The sequence below is a fragment of the Apiospora kogelbergensis genome, assembly GCF_038363985.1.
Source record: "Apiospora kogelbergensis strain CBS 113332 chromosome Unknown utg000009l_segment0_segment0, whole genome shotgun sequence".
NCBI lineage: Eukaryota > Fungi > Ascomycota > Sordariomycetes > Amphisphaeriales > Apiosporaceae > Apiospora > Apiospora kogelbergensis.
Genome location: NW_027117426.1, coordinates 439,275 through 460,511, shown reverse-complemented (window position 1 = coordinate 460,511; position 21,237 = coordinate 439,275). Strand labels below are relative to the sequence as shown.

At 55.3% G+C, this 21,237-nt stretch overlaps 8 protein-coding genes across 8 annotated transcripts; 2 read left to right on the top strand and 6 right to left on the bottom strand.

Annotated features, from left to right (window-relative positions):
• Positions 1-717: 717 nt before the first annotated feature.
• Positions 718-1,194, bottom strand: PG998_013191 (PHD-finger domain-containing protein; the record flags this gene model as incomplete). Its single annotated transcript, XM_066880007.1, has 2 exons — positions 718-1,046; positions 1,179-1,194. The coding sequence occupies 2 exons, from the start codon at positions 1,192-1,194 to the stop codon at positions 718-720; spliced, it is 345 nt and encodes a 114-aa protein (XP_066724146.1).
• A 2,174-nt stretch (positions 1,195-3,368) lies between these two features.
• Positions 3,369-4,391, top strand: PG998_013190 (uncharacterized protein; the record flags this gene model as incomplete). Its single annotated transcript, XM_066880006.1, has 5 exons — positions 3,369-3,380; positions 3,446-3,579; positions 3,633-3,773; positions 3,839-4,050; positions 4,180-4,391. The coding sequence occupies 5 exons, from the start codon at positions 3,369-3,371 to the stop codon at positions 4,389-4,391; spliced, it is 711 nt and encodes a 236-aa protein (XP_066724145.1).
• A 1,991-nt stretch (positions 4,392-6,382) lies between these two features.
• On the bottom strand, positions 6,383-6,900 carry PG998_013189 (Cell surface glycoprotein; the record flags this gene model as incomplete). Its single annotated transcript, XM_066880005.1, has 2 exons — positions 6,383-6,736; positions 6,811-6,900. The coding sequence occupies 2 exons, from the start codon at positions 6,898-6,900 to the stop codon at positions 6,383-6,385; spliced, it is 444 nt and encodes a 147-aa protein (XP_066724144.1).
• Positions 6,901-10,477: 3,577 nt separating this feature from the next.
• On the bottom strand, positions 10,478-12,115 carry PG998_013188 (oxidoreductase family protein; the record flags this gene model as incomplete). The annotated part of the gene is made up of 1 exon (XM_066880004.1): positions 10,478-12,115. One exon carries the CDS (start codon positions 12,113-12,115, stop codon positions 10,478-10,480), a length of 1,638 nt encoding a protein of 545 aa, XP_066724143.1.
• A 633-nt stretch (positions 12,116-12,748) lies between these two features.
• PG998_013187 (carbohydrate esterase family 1 protein) lies at positions 12,749-13,702 on the top strand (the record flags this gene model as incomplete). Its single annotated transcript, XM_066880003.1, has 1 exon — positions 12,749-13,702. One exon carries the CDS (start codon positions 12,749-12,751, stop codon positions 13,700-13,702), a length of 954 nt encoding a protein of 317 aa, XP_066724142.1.
• A 1,161-nt stretch (positions 13,703-14,863) lies between these two features.
• On the bottom strand, positions 14,864-15,727 carry PG998_013186 (HSCB C-terminal oligomerization domain-containing protein; the record flags this gene model as incomplete). Its single annotated transcript, XM_066880002.1, has 1 exon — positions 14,864-15,727. One exon carries the CDS (start codon positions 15,725-15,727, stop codon positions 14,864-14,866), a length of 864 nt encoding a protein of 287 aa, XP_066724141.1.
• Positions 15,728-16,377: 650 nt separating this feature from the next.
• Positions 16,378-18,578, bottom strand: PG998_013185 (uncharacterized protein; the record flags this gene model as incomplete). The annotated part of the gene is made up of 3 exons (XM_066880001.1): positions 16,378-16,519; positions 16,543-17,928; positions 17,980-18,578. The coding sequence occupies 3 exons, from the start codon at positions 18,576-18,578 to the stop codon at positions 16,378-16,380; spliced, it is 2,127 nt and encodes a 708-aa protein (XP_066724140.1).
• A 1,225-nt stretch (positions 18,579-19,803) lies between these two features.
• PG998_013184 (uncharacterized protein) lies at positions 19,804-20,334 on the bottom strand (the record flags this gene model as incomplete). Its single annotated transcript, XM_066880000.1, has 1 exon — positions 19,804-20,334. One exon carries the CDS (start codon positions 20,332-20,334, stop codon positions 19,804-19,806), a length of 531 nt encoding a protein of 176 aa, XP_066724139.1.
• Positions 20,335-21,237: the final 903 nt, after the last annotated feature.

The window sequence follows — 21,237 nt, the reverse complement described above, 5'->3', positions numbered from 1 at the left end:
AATTGGTCGCTAATGGGGAGAGGAGATCAGGAAATTCCTTGGTTCCGGAAACGGCCATAATTTCATCCTCGTGAAAACATTCGCCCAACTCAAACAAGGCAATCCCAAGGATTACAGGATTATCGTCTTGAGTGGCGTGTTTTTTGATGATTGAGGTATATTCTCGATGCCCTTGGCCAGAAGCACCAATCTATGTGTGCAACTTTTAATACCGGCAATGTCGGTGAATCCGGGGACAACGACTGCGAACCCTACGTCTCAACGAACACCACATCGATCAATCATCAGAAGAAGGTCGTGGACGAGGGATCTGAGCTGCGAGCAGCAGTCTACCGTCGATGGCTGGTTCGGCCAATTGCTGATAATCATCAGAGCAGCTGTGGACACTGATGAACGACGAGCACTGGTCGAACGCCTGTGCTATACATGGCGAGACTGTTTCGTGGCAACCTTGGATGATTTGAAGGTGACGGATCTGGTCGAGCATACCATCATGTTTAAAGAAGGATCAGAACCATACCGACTTCGACAAGTTTGGTACACGCATGACTTTCAGAATTCAATTCAGCATACACTAGAAGGTTCGTCCCCTACCAATCGGGAAAGGCGCTCGCAAAGATGATCTTTCAAGGTACGACGATTTGGTATTCGATCGCCATCCGACAAAGAGGTAGCGTGGTACGAGTTCTGTTCTTCATATCTTTCATGAAGTTCTTCTCAAAGTCCGCGACCACAGGATTGGGTATCTGGAAGTGCCTCTGAACGCATTGTTGTGAACCCAAAGTTCTGTTCCGGTAAGGCTTGAGGATCTCTTCGCTTCCTTAGCCACGGAACTCCTCCGGGGAGCTCATCATCATCACACCCGGCGCCTGGCAGAACATGATTGAGATCACCGTCGGTGCAGTCAGGGCAGACGAAGCGCTCGACAAGCTTCTCGCCCAGCTTCTTGTCGAGATCGATACACTCGCCGTGAAACCGATCCTCACAGGCTAGCAAGACCCGCTTGCAGCCTCCGAAGGACCAGACCTCCAGGCCATCGAGGTCAACTGCCGGAAGGATCAAGAACCCAAGTCACTGGCCAGCTCCCGCCCCAGTGCCTCCAGTACCGGCCGTCCTTCGCCAAATGCCCGGAACATCCAGGCACGCGACTAAACGTCAAGCGCAACACGAAAACATACATTTCCCTCCGTTCATCACGAAGCAGAAGAGTACTATGCGGACCGTTTGTTTTTCTCTGCACCTCTTTTAATGTTATGCTGGTCTTCTGATGTGTTGCTTGTGCTGGTCTCCCGCCTGAACAATGGCGTGGTCAATTTGTCGAGTTTCTTCAAGTTCCGAGACCGCCAGATCAGGGCTAAGGGCCTGACCGGCTCGACCACATAGCACATAAGACAAAGAAAACATGGACATCCAGATCAAGGGACCAAAGCGTATTGTAGCAGGTCCAATGCTCTCGCCTCCCTCCGTCTGATTCGTCTCCGTTTGCCCTGATCAGACCATTCCATCAGCTTCCATCCTTCGGCCAGCTGCTGATGCACGATGTGCGCTCCTGTGCGAGACCGGCTAGACTGCTGGCTAGGGCCTTCCGATGTCCCCAACCAGGCTGCCGAGATCGATGTTCCGTTTGTTCCGTTGTTCTGCTCTGGTGCTAGTTCTGCGTTGGTGCTGGTACTCTCCGACTGTTGGCGAGAGAGTTGTTCAAAGCAAGAGAGGTTCAAATGGAGAGGGAGGCCCAAAGGGATCGAGCCTGTGCGAAGGGGAGCTATGAAAACACCCAACCTTGGAAAGGTACCGGCACTTCAGATCAAGAGCGAAGCTCTTGATCATCGGCCCTCCAGAAGAGAAAAGGTGAAAAGAGAGTATCGGTTGAAGATGTGACTGTGGCTATACAGCAGCCGATTCGAGCTTTTATACCCTAGCTGCATGCAGCCGTTGCAACGCACTGGCCCTGCTACAGTATGTACTGCATAACCAGTGCATAACGACCGGATCTAGTACACACCACACAGACGTCATATTATCCTTCAAAAGGGCCGAGAGCCTCATCGCCGATGCCTCCATCGCCAACATCGTCGTCTCCCTCCCTCTTCGACGCCTGGACAGCACCACGACAGCACTCAATTGCATTTCGTTTATGTTGGAATCATACCTCCATTGAACCGAGGAACAAAGAAAGCACTCAATTGCAACTTGGTAACTTGTCCACCAAACATTGTTCGCCAATGGGGAGGAGAGATCAAGAAATTCCTTGGTTCCGGAAACGGCCGTAACTTCATCCTTGTGAAAACATTCGCCCAACTCAAACAAGTTAATCCCTTTTTTGCTCTTCGGTTCAATGTCAAGGTATGAGCCCAACAGAAACGAAACCTTATAAATATGACTCTTCAAATCTGCGCGCGCAACCAAGTGGCCATTATATCCAATGGCCTGAAAGCTCGAGACCGCCCGATCAGGGCTAAACACCTCCAATCTTCAGGAAAGCCTATGACAGTCACTCCTCAGCATCTCGACTCAAAGTTGAGAGACGTCATTTATTTGATCAACGCTGTGCCGCATGGTGAACATGTCGTGTTGATTGCTCAGTCGTGGTTTGCCGCCCACCTGCAGCCACAGCCTGTTGCTTTCGCTCGTCCGAGGCTGCGGAAGCAAAGTCTGGGCCCTTCAAATTAACCGCCTAGATTCCCGGAACCCGCACAACTGCGCTGCGAAGCTGGTGTTTCATAAGTGTTGCGGTGTCGATTGGTTGTTCGAGCACATCACCGTGCCAAAACAGGCAGGCCTAGGATCTTTGAAAAGGTATACCACGGCAAGGGGTGGTTCTACCTATGCAAAAGATCAGGCAAGTGGTATGTGGTTGAGCGGATTAGGCTCTCAGGTCGAAGTGCAAGAACGGCGGCGACTTTGCATTCGTGGAGTTCCAGAATTCAATTGTCACCAAGAATGTTGTGAAGTCTGGTACTAGTCACACGTCTCACAGACTTGACCTCACAGCTTTCTCTACTGGACATGACCAGCCAAGTAAAGTCTCTAGAACGAGTGATGAGGACCACCATACGATGCGCAAGAGGAAGGCAGCAAAGGGCAACACCAAAGCATTCAATTGAGCCCAGGCTCGCGACTAAGCGCCGAGCGAAACACGAATGCAAACACACCCCTTACTCATTACGAAGCAGAAGTGTCTGATGCGGAACATTTCTCTGTCTACTATGAGTTACACACTCAGCAGCTGTCGTCTGTTTTTCAGTTGGCATGGAGAAACACTGGCAACAGAGAGGACTTGTAGAGAAGTATTGTACATTATATCACCACGAGATGCGCCCGCGAAATCCTGCGGTTGCCCAGGTTGCGCCACATGATGAGGAATCCCGATGCCTATCGAGGTAAGATCACCACCGTTGCCGCCCTATATTTACACGCCTGATGCTAACCTACCATCACCCAATAGATTTCAGGTGCACAAACCCCACGACAGACCCGAGTCTCCCGATCGCAGCTATCCGCAAGCAACGCCCGGCCGGCGACGTCAAGCGAGTTGACACCCCGACCCAAGTCTGAATCCAACCTTCGCGAGCCTCAAGCGTAGCTCCCATGAACATTGAAGATATGCACACCTTCTGAGATGGTTTTCCTAGAGTCCCAAGACTCACCACCTCGGAAATTTACAAGGAACCAGGGAACGGCTCTTCCCTCCGCAACGCCGCCCGTATGCAGCGCTCCCTGCAAGTACAGTCCGGAGGCCGGGGTGCCTTCCCCATATCGCTGGCCTCGGATGTGTACTTAGGGCACACATCTGAGTGGTGGGGTTTACCACAAGATGCGCAAGAAGACAAGACCCAAGGGCAGTGCCAGAGCACTTAACTGTCTTTCACACGAGTTACTGGTGCCAGACTTCGCCACTTCTGATCAAGAACGGTATCAGTGAATTCGCATTCGTGGAGTTCCAGAACGCTAGCATCGCTGAGAACGTTATGACCATCGTCAAGAAGATTACGACCATCGCCGAGAAGATTACGACCATCGCCGAGGATCTTGTTAAACATCGCCAAGAAGGTCGGTAAACATCGCCGAGAAGGTCGGTAAACATCGCCGAGAAACTTATAACCATCACCAAGAGGGTTATGAACTTGGTGTCATTTTCTCGTCGAGGCAGAAGGCTTGACTTCGCGACTTGGGCCACAGTGTACAACAGGAGTTCTGGCGCCGCAGAGACAATCAATAAGGAAAAAGAGCCTTCTGCTAGAAGGGCAGTCAGTGCCTTGCGACTTTACTTATGCAACCAGCAGCAGGCCGACCTAACCACGATCCGCCGCCACAGCGCCGACAAGAACGCTGAACGGCCTGATGAGCAAGAGAGCCTTCTTAAGATCATATTACCCATGACCAATCAATAAGGAGAATGAACCTTCTGTTAGAAGGATAGTAAGTGCCTGGCGGCTTTACCGGTGCAACCAACAACAGGCCGACCTGACCATGGTCCGCCTCCGCCCCCCGCCGCCGCCGCTGTCACAGTTGCCGCTGCAATAGTTATGGCCGCCACCGCCACAGAGCCGACAAGAAGGCGGAAAAGCCTGACCAGCAAGAGGGCCAGAGGGTCCACTTGAGATAATGTTGCCCTTCATACGCTACCACAGCGCCGACGAGCAAGAGGGCCCTCTCGAGATCATTCTTGCTTTGTTCTTCTTCGGCTCAATGTCAAGCTGTCAACCCAACCAGAAACAAAACCTTATAGATATAAATCCCGAACTTTTGAAACAAGAATAATGAAAATGCGTTCATAATATGCTTGATTGTTTTCTTCTGTAATAAATGTAGATAATGTTTATTCAGGTACAATATGCGCTACTTCAGCTTGCGGTACCACCCACCACCTAAAGTTCACCCATACGATCAAGTAGCCTGACGGAGCTGGTGAGCTCAAACTTTGCTATGGAAACCGACTTGCCTTTCATGCGGGTGTCCAGACCGCTGTCTCTGCGCATGGCGGTCGATTCGTCCTCTCCCATTGACTATTTTGTCAAATTTCCTAGCACAGTTGGATCCGTCTTGTCAGTGGTGGCTGCGTATAGTGTGGACGCCTTTGAACGAGGGAGAAATCTCAGGAAACAAATCCAAAACGATATCGACGTGCACGACCCCCGGCTGCAGCTTTCGAAAGTGAGACCTTGGACACGCACCCAGGAATATCGACCTGACGGCTAGCCATACCTCAGATGAAACCAACAATCTGCTGAAAGAGCTCATCGAGAAATCGTCGTAGAAGAACGGCCTGCTAAGAGGGCTGTAGTAATATGACTTATGGGATGGGAACAATCGATTGATTTGAGAGTGACAGACGAAAGCTCTGTGATGTGGCTATTTGAAATATAAAGATAAAAAACGTGACTTTCATCAGCCTACCACGGAGCCCAAGACCTTGACGCTCGGGTAACCGAGGGAGGATGTTTTCTCTGGGAGTAAGACTCTGATGTCCATGAATCTTTGGAATAGTGCCCGCAAGTGCTCCGACTGCTCTTTCCAGGTATCGCTGCATACGACAATGTCGTCGATGTAAGGCGCTAGTAAAGCCTACGTCAGTCGGTCTTTGGTCCAGGAACTGTTGAGAGAACGATAGACTATTACCGAAAGGGAAATGATTTTTATTTTGTTCTTGTGTTATACTACGACCGGGGTTTGCTAGAAGAAGACTGAGCCATCTACAACGGCAAGAGCTTGTCGGTAACGAGAAGACCGAGTAAGTCTTCCGAATCGTCGATGCTTAGGCATATGAATGGGAATGGCCACGACAGGATGAAATGGAGGTGGAAGTTAGAGCCTGAAGACATTGTCCCGCCCAGATTTACTAGGATTATTCATATGGATTTTGCGTTGCTAACGAATCCAGTCGTTGGAAAAGTACCGGGCTACAGTATGAGAGTGATAATTGGTTGATGGATCAAACTAATAAAACATTCTTGAGAATTTCTTATCAGAGTCTTACCACGGCCCCTCCGCGGTAGGTGCAATGAAATTAGATACCGTGATTAGAAAATATTTACGAATTTGGAGTCTGGGGTGAAGTGGATATTGTGACGTACACACCCTCCATATCCCAATTTGCCGTCTGGATCCTTAGCTCCCACCAGCTCATGTTGTCAAGTTTCCCTTTGCTGGTAGCTATACCCACTCCTAACAATAGTAACATTAAGTGACTGACCCTTACTACTATGATTCCAAGCTTTGGGTCTCAAAAGGTATGTATCATGATGCGTATATTTCATTATTAGACCTGTGCTCTAGTTGACATCTATCATACTATGCGTAGCCCACTTATCATCAACAACAACCCGTCCCACGCAGCTCATTTTCTCGTTCCCAAGCGGCGGCGTCGGACCAAACACCCAACTCAGTATCCAGTGACAGTAACAGTGACGACCGGAGTGGGAGCCGTAGTGAAGGCGGCCGAGACGCCCCAGCACGAGCAGGCCGAGCTGTAGCGGACAGCGCCGGAGCAGGCGGCGGCGTAGGTGGGGACGGCGGTGGGGAAGGCGGTGACGGCGGCGTCGGTGCGCTTGACCTCGCGGCGGAACGTCAGGGGCGCCTGCTCGTCGTCGTCGCACGTATCGGGCGTCACCGTCACGGTGGCGGTCGACGTGGGCGGCGTCACGGTGCCCGACAGGAACGAGGTGCAGTCCTGGCGGTAGGCGGACACGGACGCGGAGCCGAGGCGGGTGCCGGTGACGGCGCGGGCGCAGTTGTCCTGGGGGCGGGAGAGAGCGCGTTAGCTTGGTGCTGGCCCTTTGTGGGGGAGGAATGGATGATGCTGTCACTTACGGAATTGCACCCGTTGTTGTTGCGAGGCTCGAAGGCGGCGGCGGCAAAGGCCAGAGGCAGCAGGGCTGCGGTGATCAGGACCGACTTCATGGTTTCGGGTGGTGCCTTTCCAAGGTGAGACTGCCGGGAGAGTTATTTGCAGGTGAGAAATTTGAACCAATCTGACAAGCCCAGAAACACGAAGACCACAAAGCTGAAGTTTGAGGAGGGTGGCTCCCGCACTTATATGGATGTATCTTGCCTCAGTAACACGTCGAACCTGGGTGATTACCAGGCCATGCAGCCAAGCCGAACATGCCAAACAGCGTCTGGCGAACACAGGCGGTGGCTTTGCAACCTTCCTTTTCCATACAACAGCTATCTAGCTCCCAGTATGCGCTCCAGCAGGGCATGCTCTTTTCCCCGGGATGCCGAGCAGGAGCCAACGGGCTGGGCTCGCTCGCGATCCCAGCTAGGCGAGCCCCAACTAGACTATCGGATTGGCGGGGGTAAAGGTTGGTCGCAGCGATTTCATATCGGGAACCAATCGCGTGCGGTGCCGCTCGCACACCCCTGCATCCTCCTACTCGTTCCGGCCTAGCCACGGCCCAGGATGACTGCATGTTGGTTCGCGCTATTGACGGACTCTAGATTGCTTTTAGCCAGCTCTTCCTCTCAGCCCCTCACGCCTCGCCTAATACCTTTTCGTTTCCTGGTAGCTTCTCTTCCCCTCATTAAGACACCAAGGTGAAAGTATCTTGCGTGCCTCTTTGCTTTCGATCCCGTCAGATTGCTGGGCTGTACACAGGAACCTGCTAGGCTGGATCTGGCTTTGCCATGGCGGAAGAATTGATCATAGGCAGCTCTAGCTCAACCCCGACTCCGGCTTCGACAAGGTATTGTCGTTGGTCGCTGCTCACCACGTGGCTCACCTTGGACGTAGGTAATTGGTGGGATTCGTTGATTAACCGGTCTCACTTAGCTATTCTCGACAACACCCATCTGACCTCGGTCCGCCCGTCAGGGCTGAGGTTCAATCAGATATTCTAACGTCTACTCCCGAGGATACCGGACCCGAGCCAGCCTCGTGGATATAGACGTTGATGTCATTGAATGGGTTGACGCTCAATGCTGAGTCAGATTCGGCCCTAACGTCCTCATGAACCTCTCAAAACCGCCTGTACTTTCCGAATCTGTGCCGGTCGTGGACGCCAGCCGTTTCTATGAAGCAAACTGTTACCGAGTTGTAGTGAGGACAATCAGACATGACTCTCGTAGCCCAGTTCATTGGGTATAATGGCCACTTAGTTATGTGCGCTCATTAAAGAGTTATATCTCATGAGGTTTCGTTTCTGTTGGGTTGACGCCTTCACATTGAACCGAAAAGAAGAAAAGAACAACTCTCGTAGCCCTGAGTAACTGCCAATTCCTCTTCAGCACAGGAAGCCCTTGTGGACGTTGCTAGTCATCTTCCAACTAACCGTCGAGCGTTTTAATATGCATTACACAGCTTGATCACCCATGTTGCCTTTGAGTCAATCATCTATAGATTTAGGTGGTACAAAGTCACGTGCATCTGAGAGGTACAATGCCATGAGTTGAACGCTGCCTTCAACTAGAATAATAAATAACACTGGCTTGAGAAAGACTCTTCAGAATGGGGAAAAGATATGGCTGTGTGGCAGGCAATTTGGGGATGTGTCTCTCAGATGTATGTGGCTTGTGACACTATAGCCAGCGCACTAGCCCTGTGACCATGTAAAGGAGAAAGTACGTTCACGTGACGCTGAGGGTGATGGCTGAGGCTGTGATCGGCTTGTTCACATAGCACATAGCACAGCTATAATCAGTACATTGCAATTGTATGAAATCAAGGGGCCAGAGCTTATGCATTGCACAACGGCCTGATCTAGTCACCTGATCTAGTCACCGACCACACAGACGCCATCTCATTCTTCAAGGGGGCTGAGAGCCTCATCGCCACCTTCCTCCCTCCTTGCTGAGGCCCCCATCGCCAACCTCGCCGTCTACCCCATCGTCGTCGACCTCCTTCCCCCTTTCCTTGATCAAGCGATTGTTCTATATGAGCTCCAAATTCGAGCACACATGTCCGATCCCGATCGGGGAAGGCGTTCGCGAAGGGGGCTGTGTTGGGGAAGCCGCCTTAGCATCCGATCACCCTCCGACCAAGAGGTAGCGTAGTACGGACTATTTGCTTCATATCTTTTATAAAGACGTCTTTCGAAAATGGATATCACGGCAAGGGGTGGTACAATCTATGCGAAAAAGAAAAGTGGTTCAGGCAGTATGTGAGAAGTGCTATGTGCTCGAGCCGATCAGTGCCTCAATGCTGACACAGGACAGAGGAGTGAGACGACCGCGTACTGTCCAATCCTTTCCCTCCGTTTGTGATATATTACAACTCCCAATGAAACTAATAATTGTAAATGTTCACTATACAAAACGTGTTGACATAGGACTTATGGGGTATGAACAATGGGCTGATTGAAGGGAAGAAAGAGAAGAGAGCTCTGAGATGTGACTATATATATTTACAGACAAAGCACCTGATTGCCGTTTCAACAGAGCCTAACCACAAAGCGACGGATCGTAAGAGAGACCCGACAACAATTTCGATTTCTAGCATGTCCGTTGCACTGCGTGTTTTTAGTAGGGACGATGAGCTGAACGTGCAGCCGATATAAGCAGCCATCAGCGCTGCTGGAAAGAGCGGCATCTGTTCGTCACTAGGCCAACGACTGGGCAAATAACGGATCGTTGACGAGCCCCCGTTCACCAGTCCGGACGATTTAGATAGGCAAGCCCAAACCCAAAAAGGTCCGACGACCCCTATCAGCTAAGTATAAAAACAGAATTGCGCCACCTACGCAGCCTTTAGGGATCCGCCCCCGAAAATGAAACAAGCTCTACGAGGCGCAGCACGTGTGACTGTCTGCCATGGTGGCGGGGTTGTTACACTTACTGGACGACTGACCGTACCTCTTAACTGCCAACCAAACAAACATGGTGTCCAAAACAAAGTTGTGTCCGGTCCGGCACAGCAACCTTGACCAGCCTTCAGCTGATATCCAGAAGTGCCAGCCACCGGAATCGACGATTACTCATTCACTCGTCCACTCGCACAACTTCTTTCCACCCACCACCCACCCACTCCGCCGAGGCGCCGAATCGTGAGAAACATGGAGGGCATACCAGCAGCCCCCGATCCAAACAATTTAGATGTAGGTGGCGGCTCCAAGCACCCCAACTCCTGTTCTAGATGCGACGGACGCTAAAAAGACGGCTTGGCAGGGACACCTGGGTCCGGATATAGTGATTTGGGATACCCATACCCAGCATGTGTCGCACTACAACACATTCCCGTCAACACAAACTGAACCGCAGCAGCGACGTGGGCGGAAAAGCCCAACGGATCGAGTCATCGCCGGCTTGTCTGGACTTGCATGCCTCTGCTTCGTCCTATTTGTCCTCTATAAAATGCTTTCCTTTGCATGACCTCGGCGCCGATCATTAGAGATGCAGTCCACCGGAGGTTCTCGATAGTCTTTTTGGAAGAAGGACGTGGGATGAGCCGCCATGATATAGGCTTCATTGAGATTCATATTATAGCAAATTAATATCTATTGAGATTCGGGTATCGGAGTTGACTGGCTGATGAGAATGAAGCTCAGCCCTCAATCTGCCCAACCTCCCTATCCCACCAAGCCTTCCACTCAATGACCTTCTCGCCCGTCCGCGCCTCCTCGGCCGCAAACACCATAGCATGGCTGCGGATGACCTCCTCGAGCGTGCAGCCGATGTACTCCGCCTGCGCCTTCTGCGCAGGCCATCCGTGGTTCTTGACGCGGTCCACGGCCAAGATGAACTGGCGCGTGAGCCCTACGTCGCCGCCGCCGTGGCCCAGGCTCTCGAGCTTGGTGTTGTGGGCCGTCGTCTCGCCCGTGCCGAAGTCCTCGACGGTGATGACGCGCGAGTCGGCGTAGATCTCGCCCTCGGTGCCGTAGATATGCGTGTAGCGCTCGCATTGCTTCTTGGTCTGCGCCACCATGTGGAAGGTCGCCTGCTTGGAGCCCCGCCCTTGTAAAGATTCAGCATCCGTCGCCGCGCCGGGCGTCAGCGGCTCCTCCTCCCACGTCATGGTCACGACCTGCTCGTCGCAGACGTCGTTGTCCGACTCGAAGACGCAGCGCCCGAACCAGTTGCGCTTGTCGACGTCCTCCTTGGGCGTCGACTCGTCGTAATCCTCGGCCAGCGCCGCCAGCAGCACCTCCTTCCGCTTGCCCTCGTCGAAGCTCTCGATGTCGGGCGTCACGATGCTGATGGGCCACCGCGTGTTGCCCGTCTCCAGACCCATGTGTTTGGGGCCTACGTAGATGCGCTTGCTCGAGTACATGCAGTCCTTCTCGATGGGGCAGCTCAGGCAATTCGTGGCATTTCCTGCGGCCCTGGGTTTCCGGCTGCGTTTGTAGAACTGTAAAGAGCCAGAGGAGGACACTGTAGACGGGAGATGCGGCGGGGCATCCGAGCCCGGAGCCGGAGAGCACAAAAGCCAGAGGAGAATGTCGATGTCATGACAACTCTTGGTCAGCAGCGACGGCGCCGTCGTCGACTCCTTCCGCCAGTTGCCGCGAACGTAGCTGTGGGAAAAGTGCCACCAGCCCACGGGCTCGGTGTGGACGACGCTCAGGACGTCGCCGATGACGCGGTCCTCGAGCAGCAGCTGGCGCAGCATCGTGTTGTGCGGGCTGTAGCGCAGCACGTGGCCGACGGAGAAGACTTTGTCCTTCTGGTGCGGGGCCAGGGCGCGGTACATGCTGACGCAGTCGGCCAGTGTCGTCGCTAGCGGCTTCTCGCACATGATGTGCAGGCCGAGCGGCGCCAGCCCGACGACGACGTCGTGGTGCATCTCGTCGAGCACGCACACGAAGACGGCGTCGACGCCCTCGGGAACAGGTTGCCCCGCCTGCTCGCGTTCCCGCCGCGTCATTTCCCAGTCGAGGAACCCCTTCCAGTCCGTGAAGAGCGCGCCCTCGGAGGGTGGTAAGCCGTCGCCGTCGCGGCTGATGAAGCTGCGCGCGAACTGCTCGCGCTTGTACTGGTTGGGCTCTGCCACGGCCACCACGACGCCGTTGCTGGACGACACGGCTGAGCGAGCGTATGTGCGTCCACGCGAGCCGGCGCCGATGACCAGGATGCGGGGAGGACTGGCGGACATGGGCGGTGGAGGGGGCGGCAGGACGTCGCTGTTGTCCGGCTTGAGGGACAGGTCCACGGGCCCTTCCTCCGGAAGATTCTGGGCTGCCATTGTCGCTGTCTTTGAGATGCCTATATTTCCCCCAGAATATAGATGTCCGGTCAATCAGGAAAGAAGCAATGAAAGCAGCGAGTTGACTGCCGGTGATATAAAGAACGGTGAGTTGTTAGAGCCGGGCCGACTGCCGTCTGCTGAGTTATGTGCGGGACATGATTTGGTCGTCGTCGCACAGATGCGGGGCATAGTGGACTGAACTGGGGACTAGACTGATGATCAGCACGGGTCGGATCTCGCTGCCGCAACGTCAAACCACCCAGTCCCCGCCAACTACCAACTGTTAGTAAACAAGCCTGGAAGAAATGCGATGTATGGTTTCCCGGACAGTCTCTACATGCAGCACAACTTAATGCTGGACTCCCGTCCGAATATGAAAGTGATGGCCGCATCTCCTTTTGCCATGTGAGATTATGAAAAGCAAGGAACCAGAATGCATGCTAGACCAATCTCGACTACGGGCATCAACGCTCCGTCATCTGCGCAATCCTCCACGCCCGCTCGGGTATGGCTCCGCGAAAGAGTCCGGTCTACTACCGTTCACATCTGTATATAAGTCATCGCATGCATTTACATTGTGCTCTTAACATGCTGCTCACTCATGAAGTAACCATCTGAACGCCAACCAACATGACGCCGATCAGTCAGCTCCGCACCACTCTGATGGTCCTCGCCGGCACCTTCTTAGCCGCAACCCAAGCCGCCACCCTGCAAAAAGTGGCAGAAGACTTCGGCCCCAACCCGCGCAACGTAGGCTTCTACCTCTACGTCCCCGCCACCCTCGCCCCAAGCCCGCCCATCCTCGTGAACCCGCACTGGTGCCACGGCTCCGCGCAAGCCGCGTACGCGGGATCCCAGTACGCCGCGCTGGCCGATGTGCACGGGTTTATCGTCATCTACCCGGACAGCCCCAACGCAGCCGACAAGTGCTGGGACGTCTCGTCGACCAACGCCACGCTCCGCCACGACGCCGGCGGTGACAGCCTGGGCATCGCGAGCATGGCGCGGTGGGCGCTGGCGCGGTACGGCGGCGACGCTAGCCGCGTCTTCGTCACGGGCGTCTCGTCGGGCGCCATGATGACCTCCGTGCTCGTGGGCGCGTACCCGGACTTGTTCGCGGCCGGCTCGGCGTTTGCGGGCGTGCCGTTCGGGTGCTTCGCGGGCGAGGGCTACGGGGCCTGGAGCGATGATTGCGCCAAGGGGAAGATTACGCATACGGGCGCGGAGTGGGCCGAGATGGTGCGGGCGGCGTATCCGGGCTACGGCGACGGGTGGCGGCCCAAGATGCAGATTTTCCACGGCACGGACGATGAGGTGCTGAGCTACGTCAACTTCGGGGAGGAGGTCAAGCAGTGGACTTCGGTGCTGGGCCTGGACGCGACGCCGGCTAGTGTCACGGCTGACACTCCATTGTCTGGGTGGACTAAGTACGTGTATGGATCGACTGGCTGGTTCGAGGCGTACAGCGCCGCGGGGGTTTCTCATAACATCCAGAACCAGGAGGCGGTGGTGATGAAGTGGTTTGATCTTGCGTGCACTACCGGGGATTGCTTCAAGTGGGGGAAAGGGTCGCCGCGGAGGTGACCAGGAAGGGCTCATTGAAGACCATGGGAACTGTCCAATTTCTGATTATCATTCGTGCCGCTGGTGATGTAGGATATGTACGTGCGAGTATCCCATATGCTTCTGGACCTAATGGAAACACCGACTTTGAGGTCATCCAGCAGAGGAAGTGGCACCCGTAGTGACAATTTTCGGCAACAGCAAGACATGAACTTCATACCCATCATTTCATCTATTGCTTGCACCTGCCGGATCTTGCCATCGCGCAGTCAAGATCAACTCACCCTCCACCACTTGTTGCTGAACAACTTACCGGAATCCATCAAGCTACATCTGAACGCGGTCCAATTCTCCATCACAGACGATACGATTAGATTTCATAGTAAGGCGCCGAGGACGCTTATCACCACTGAGTATATCAGCCCGAGCTGCAACGAGGTCAGAACAACCCAGAGCGTTGATTTCTCGAACAATCCCCTGCCCTCTCGAACGAAGCTTGGATGGCGTGCTAATGCGAGTGCTCTATTCAGATTACCACTTAACGAAACCGATACCTGGTATCCATATACGCCAGGGCCGAAGGGAGATACCAGCTGCATTCAACCGGTCACACCCAAGCAACCAGATTCCCACTTAAGAAGCTATATACGGACGTATATTCCTCTAGTCTACTCAACTCGACAGCTCCTCGACAAGTCACAGCCATCATCTTGAGTTACTCCTACAGCCTCTCTTGTTCATTTTCCCAGGTCAGCTTCAAGCTTCCGTGCCGCGAACATGGCTGCACCATTAATCGTCATCCGCCTACTACTCCGGCTAGTAGTACTACTGCTAGTACTACTGCTGCTAGTGTTGGTACTGCTACTGTTTACACCACTCCTTATCTTCTTCACGATGTTTGGGATACATTATCCAGTCGACACAATCAATATCAAGGACCTGATCAGGATCGAGGGCGATGTGAACGTTTTTGGTTGTACCTGTTCTTTGGGGGTTGGAGATGATGGTCTACCTAGCTATGCTTAAGTCCTAGGCACCGACGGCCATCGTCACTTGATAGATCGATCAATCTCACACCAACAAAACCACAACAGTGGACAAGGTGAATTCATATCAGAGTAGAGTGATATTCAGTAGCAACGTTGGGTCTCTATAAACGCCCCAGCCATGTCCATCTTCCCCTCAATGCTCCAATACAACCGGCTTCCCCCTCTCCCACCCGTCAATGCTCTCCCGAATATTGACCCAGTACCGCAATCTCACCGCCTCCAGCGCCGCCCCCTCCAAATCCCCCTCCTTGAAGCACCTCGCCAGCACCTCCTCGCTCCCCCTCTCCCGGCGCGCATTCTCCTGTCGTAAAGGCACCAAGTCCTCCTCCCGCTCCGCGTCCTCGATCGCCTCCCGCGCCTCGAGCACCTCCATCAGCAGTTCCGGGTCCTCCACCTTCGCCGCCTCGTCGCTCGCCGCGTTGTGCCCCCGCCCCGCCAGCTCCAGCAGGTACTGCGCCCGCCGCAGCGGGTCCGTCAGCGTCTTGAACGCCTCGTTGATGCGCGCCGACGCCGCCTCGGCCCGGTTCTTCTGCGACTGCGGGTGCATGTCCGGGTGCGCCTTGGCCTGCAGCCGCAGGAACTCGCGCCGCAGCGTCGCCGTGTCGACGGCGAAGGGCCCCGCGGGCGGCGGGCCCAGCGGCAGCGTGTCGGGGAAGAGCTCGTAGTGCGTCGGGGGCACCACCGCGGCGGCTTGCTCCCGCGGTTGTTCGGGTTCGGGTTGGCGCGACGCGGCTTCGCCGGCTGGCGCGCGGCACGTGGAGGAGAAGGGGCGTCGGTGCGGCGAGAGCAGAGACGAGGAGGCGGTCGGTGTCGCTTTGGACGACGTCTGCGGTGTCGAGGAGGGCGGGCTGTTCCTCAATGGAGAGGGTGACGGCGCAGGCTTATTGAAGCGGCAGAGGGGTCTGCTGGACGAGCTGGATGCTTCGCGCCGCTGCTGCTTGCAGGCGTCGCAGATGCGCTCCAGCGGGCGCCGGCGAGGTAGTAACGAGGGTCGCATTGTGTTGGTGTATGCGACTTTTGGCAGACAGAGTAAGGCAGCACTATCGAAGTAGTACTGATTGTAGGGTATGGCAATGTGTCGACGTCGCAGGTTCAAGGTAGCACTTTGTGTATCAATTACAAAGAGCGTTGTAGTTGTGCTGTTTTTGTTGGTTGGTTGGGTTGGTGTTTCGTTAGTTATGCGCGATAACGTTGGCCACCCTTTTTTTCAATGACGTCCACTGTAATCCCTGGTCGGCGTCAAGGATGCCCGACCATCGGAGCCGAGCCCGAGCCAAACACCAACCACGACCATATCGCCGAACCGATGATTGCTTCCCACACCTGCTGAACACTGGTAATCAGTCACGAAGGAAAGATCCTCAAATTCCAGTACAGTTTGATTTCCATGTGTGGGGGTATCACTTAGTGTTATATAGCATTACAGGTTATGCAAGAGCCATCAGACTTTGCCTGGCTCGAGGAAATCTATCCCAACCAACCTAGGCTCCTTTTCAGCCCGTGAAAAATCATTGATCCGCCCAATACTCAAAGAGAGACCCAAACTCCCATTCGCTATCCCATCATTCGTTCCGCTCATAATTATGTTGTAAGTTTTTGCAGCTCCTCCCTCCCTTCTCCTCTCCCTTCCTTCTCCCTGCTCCCTCCTCAAGCCAACCCAACCGACCTCCACCGCCCCCGTTCCGTATGCCACCACCTCTCGCGGTCCCGCTTGTCCGCCGCGCTCGTCTCGTTGGCGTTCCAGCGGCCCGAGCAGCCCTCGCGGTCGCCGAGGGTCTCGCCGCCGTCGCTCAACATGTCCGCCATGTCCACGAGCCCCCGTTCTCGTCCGCCGCGCCCGCGTCCGGCAGCAGGTGGTACCGGATCTTGGACTCGACCTGCCCCATGTACCCGGACATGCCGTACTTCTCCACCACCGACCCGTCCTCGTCGATGACGTTCACGAAATAGCGCGGCCGCGACCGCGACGCCTCGATCCGCGTCTGCGCCGCCAGCCGCGCGTGGTGCAGGTTCCGGCTGAAGGGCGCCGCGGAGTCCAGCTGCTGTATATTGTGCGTCGCCGCCGTCGGCGAGCTCGGGCCCGATCGTTGCGCCCCAGGAAGCAGCCCCCGCCCGTGGAAGCGGTCGCTGGCCAGCTCGACCTTCTCGACCGGCATGCACAGCGACTGGAACATGCCCTCGGCGTCGCTCGGGGTGCGCAGTAAGCGCAGGGACGGGAAGCCGCCTGCCCCAATACTCTTGGCCAGGATTGGGTCGGCCGCGTTGGCGACGTCGCTCACGGGGATGTCCCAGTGCAGGTTGCGGAGGGACCGAGAGGCGAGGTAGGGGAAGAGCCAGATCATCTCGTCCGGAGGCAGGACAGGCGCCCGGTCCTGCACGAAGGCGAAGCGGTCGAGCTGCACCAGGTTCGAGAAGATGCGCACGAGCGCCGGCAGCGAGTCGATGTTGAGGTCCTTCAGCGTCAGGACCGTGATGGACCGCGCGCTCTGGCGGGTGGCGAACGCGGACAGGCCGGCGCTGGTGATGCCGGGGAGATTCGATAGCCAGAGCGTCTTGAGCGACGGAAGCGCCAGGAGGGATGTGTCGTCGAATGAGGTCAGGGGTAGGTTCGACAAGTAGAGGTGCTCGATGTTAGGCATGTGCGCGAGCATGGTTTCCACCAGCGAAAGAGGTGTCAATGTGGCGCCCGGTAAACAGTGGATAGACAAGGTCTTGAGGCGGCTCCAGTTCGTGTTGAAGTCGAGGAAGGCCATGCTCTGCTGCGGCTGCAGGTCGCCCGGGGCCGTGTGCAGCTGCTGGTTCGCGGGCGTCATCGTCTTCGGGGCCATGGAGCTCGACCGCATCCGGCGCTGGCGCTGGTACTGGGAAGGGCCAACGACCCAGTTCATCTCCTTGAGCTTCCATCGGGTGGACAAGGCATGGTGTAGGCGGTTCCAGGTGTGGTCGTATGTGCTGATGGGGCCGACAAGCCGCTCGAAGTTGGGACACGCCATGATGACCGACGCCACTAGGTTCTGGTACTCCTCGGGGGCGATGCCCTGGGGGGCTGTAGGCACCTTCAACGTGTGCACCAGGGCGCTCACCTGGGGATTCGCTCTTAATGTGCGCCGGAGCAACACGAGTCGAGTGCCGGCATTGAGCTTGTACCGTTTCTTCTGCACAGCGGAATCGTTTCCTACTAACTGAATGTTCTCGTAGCTGCAATCTTGTTAGTGATGAAACGGCGTAGCTTTGCCAATGGGTGCTTACAGTGCTACTCTTGCACAAGGCAGTAGCTTCCTAGCCGACAGAGCCACGGAGCAGAAGTCTCTCATCATGCAAGTCGCACAGCTGGTGCTGCTAGGCTCCAGATGCAAGTCTCCCAGGTGGTCCAGGATAAGCTGGATCACGTCTCCCGGCAGGGCAGCGAACAGCTCGCCCGGAGGCGCCCTCCTCCTCATGAATTGTTGCTTTATGGGGGAAGGACGGTTCCAGGCCGAAAACTCCCCCTTCCGGGGGCTCGAGTCCCACGACTCGAAGCTCGTGCGGCTGCTCGCCGGGCTGCGCATCCGGGACTCGATGCTCTCCCGGGTCATGACGCTGCTGCCGCTGGCGCTGGAGCTACTGCTCGACGGCCGCTGGAAGGGCTGCGGGCGGTTGTCAAACTGCGCATAGGAGCCCGGGGCGATGGGCGGCGGGACCCTCGTGCGGCGTGCTTGTTGTGTCGAGGTGGTGGAGGTGTTGATCGCACCGAACGAGCTTTGGCGGTCCATGTTCATCATCCTGGGGTCTCTTGTTAATGTTGTTGGAGGAGGACCAGCAGCGGTGACGGGGACAAAGGCAGGACCGGGGTCGGCTGCCGCAACCATCTTAGGACTAATTCTCCTGCTGGGGGCGAGGGCGCTGGCGGGTTTCAGCAGGTCGTTGTCGTACCGATGCGTGTACACGACAGCAGAGGCAGAGCGAGTTCTTGTATGCGGCTGTCTCGCAAATCTGCAAGCGGGCGAAGAAAAGAGACGGACAGGGTCAGTTTATGTCTTATCGGCTTAACACCCCCAGGCACATATGGACGGGGATGGGGAGGTAAAAGCGATCGGCAGGTTTCCGTGGGGCTTTCAAGGGATTAAAATGATTGGCGTGCTAGGGTTCATGGAGGTCGCAATACGACGCAGGGAAACGCGCGGCGATCCAACAGCCCACGTGTATGTCACTATGGATGTATGTATATGTAGGTAGGTGGGTGTTTGTGTGCTGCAGATTTCAAAAGGGGGTATGAAGAACATCAAGAGAGAGAGATTGAGAGTGCGTGTTTTCCAGCCTGCCTCTCTCCCTGTCTCCCTCTCTCTCGTCTTTGTTTCCCCCAAACTCATTTATTCACTTGAATACGGCTGTCCATTTTGCTGGGACGCACTACGTCTAGACCGTTCTAGGTATCAACCAGAAGGAGGCTACAAGCCACTTGGCCTGAGAATAGTACGAGGCTGTTGCTGAAGAGGTTAAAGCAGCGCCAACGGCAGTTGTGGAAATGATGGTTGCTTTTTTTTCAGCGCAGCGCTAACCACGAACATGTGCAAGGGGGCAGGGGCTGATGCGTGGGTGTGTGCAGGCGAGAGTGGTGGGGGAATAAGATCATCAGGGAGTGGAACCTGCACGAAACACACGCAACTGCTTGCTTGCGTGCTGTAAGCTGGCAATGGCTGATGGATGCTTTCTGGGATGCTCACTGAGCGAAAACGGCATGGTAAAGTTGGGTGGGATTCTAACGAAACATGGGGAAAGATGGCATGCCGATCGCTCGACCAGAAAGGTTCGCATCTGGTGCGCATAAGAGGAGTCGTTGCAGCCGCCAAATGCCCAATTTGCCAGCCCGTCTTTTGTGCAGGCCCAGAAAGCCACTTAAAAAAGGAGACACCAAGTCAAGACAGCAGAAAGCAGAAGCTGGGGTGTGAGCGAACATGGACCGGTCCACCATGTCATCAAGGATGGGCAGGATGGCAGGATTTTGGTAGCACCAACTACGGTGAAAGACACAAATAGGCGGCCGGTGGTTCTGCCACGGGCGAGGAAATTGTACGGTTTCAATGCAAGGGTCGCTTACTGGTTGTGGTTGTTGGTGGTGTTGTTATCACCTGCCGCATCAACCGGTCGGCCCCGGCGCCCGTCGTTTTTGTAGCTGTCGAGCGAGGGAGTGGCCTGATGCCTATGATACGGTGCCCTGTTGCTGTTATTGCTGTATGGTGGTTGCTGATATGGTGCCTGGTAGGGCGCTTGGTAGGGCGCTTGGTGGTAAGGCGCTTGGTAGGGCGCTGGTGCTGTCTTGTACGGTGGTTGATATGGCGCCGCCGCTTGGCCTGGCCCTCCCTGATACGGCGCCTGGTATAATGGCTGGCTCGATCCAGTGATGGAGGACAAGGAGCCGTGCCTCCGTCTCGCAGTAGGGACCGCAGGTGAGGATCTTACGTTGTCGAAAGAAGTCGGGGGTGGCCTTTGCTGCGTGGGCACTGCGGGCTGACTGTAACTGTGACTGTGCATCGAGACTGGCGGTGGCTTTTTGCGCAGCGTGTTGGGGGCTTTCTTCGGTTGCAACGTGACCGGGGTCGGTCGCTGCAATCTGGTGCCCGCCATCTCTGTTGCGCTTCGTCCTCGAGAGGGGGTTCGTTCGTATCTGTGGAGGTAAGGGGGAAAGTAGTATTAAAGTGAATCGCCAAGTCCGATCAACAACCCCTCTCCTCAAAATTGACGGGAAAGCTAGCAACGTTCTGCTATTGCTGCATGTAACCTCCAAGGGCTGCAATGGCAGTCAAGATAAGGTTGCTTGCACGTATCCGTGTTTCCCAAGTTGCGCTGCTACTGCTGCACTGCGATACGATACACAGCGGGTGAGTTTGTGTGTGTGTGGGCGGTCTCTGATTTAGGCGGGGTGGGTGGTAGCAAGCAAGCAGGCAGGCCAACGAGAGGGTCGGTCAACAACAGGGCCCGGATGTCAAAGTATGTGAAATAGGTTAATAATAAACCAGGAAGTCTGGGGTGAGAGCGTTATATGTCTCGTCTCATATGCATAGTCGGTCAAACTTGCTCTTGTCTCGCCTTGCTTTCTTGGTTACTTGCTTTCTTGTTGCGCCAGGAACCGCTTTGATGAGGGGGCCCGAGAGCAAGGTACAGGCCGCCGTACGGGGACGGGGGCCCTAGAGCGGAACGAAGCGACTGCTGCTCGCTTCTCGATGCCTTTTGCTGCTGCTAGTTCTATGCCCCTAGCCGCCGTCCTGGTCATATTTCCAGCTTACGTATCTATCTATGTACATATGATATGGGGTGTCTGATTGCCTCGATCGCGTAGTGGTGAGTCCATGATCTATTCTTGAAACCCAAGACCCGGCCAGCATGTGGCACTCGGCGGCACTCATTGGAGCTCGATAGGCCCTCTGCTAAACAGCACACGCGTGGCCTTACAGAAGGGGGTCTTGTGCTTGCATTTGCCTGCCGGACGTGATCCAATGAGCACGGGCAGGCGTGCCAAGAGATGGATGG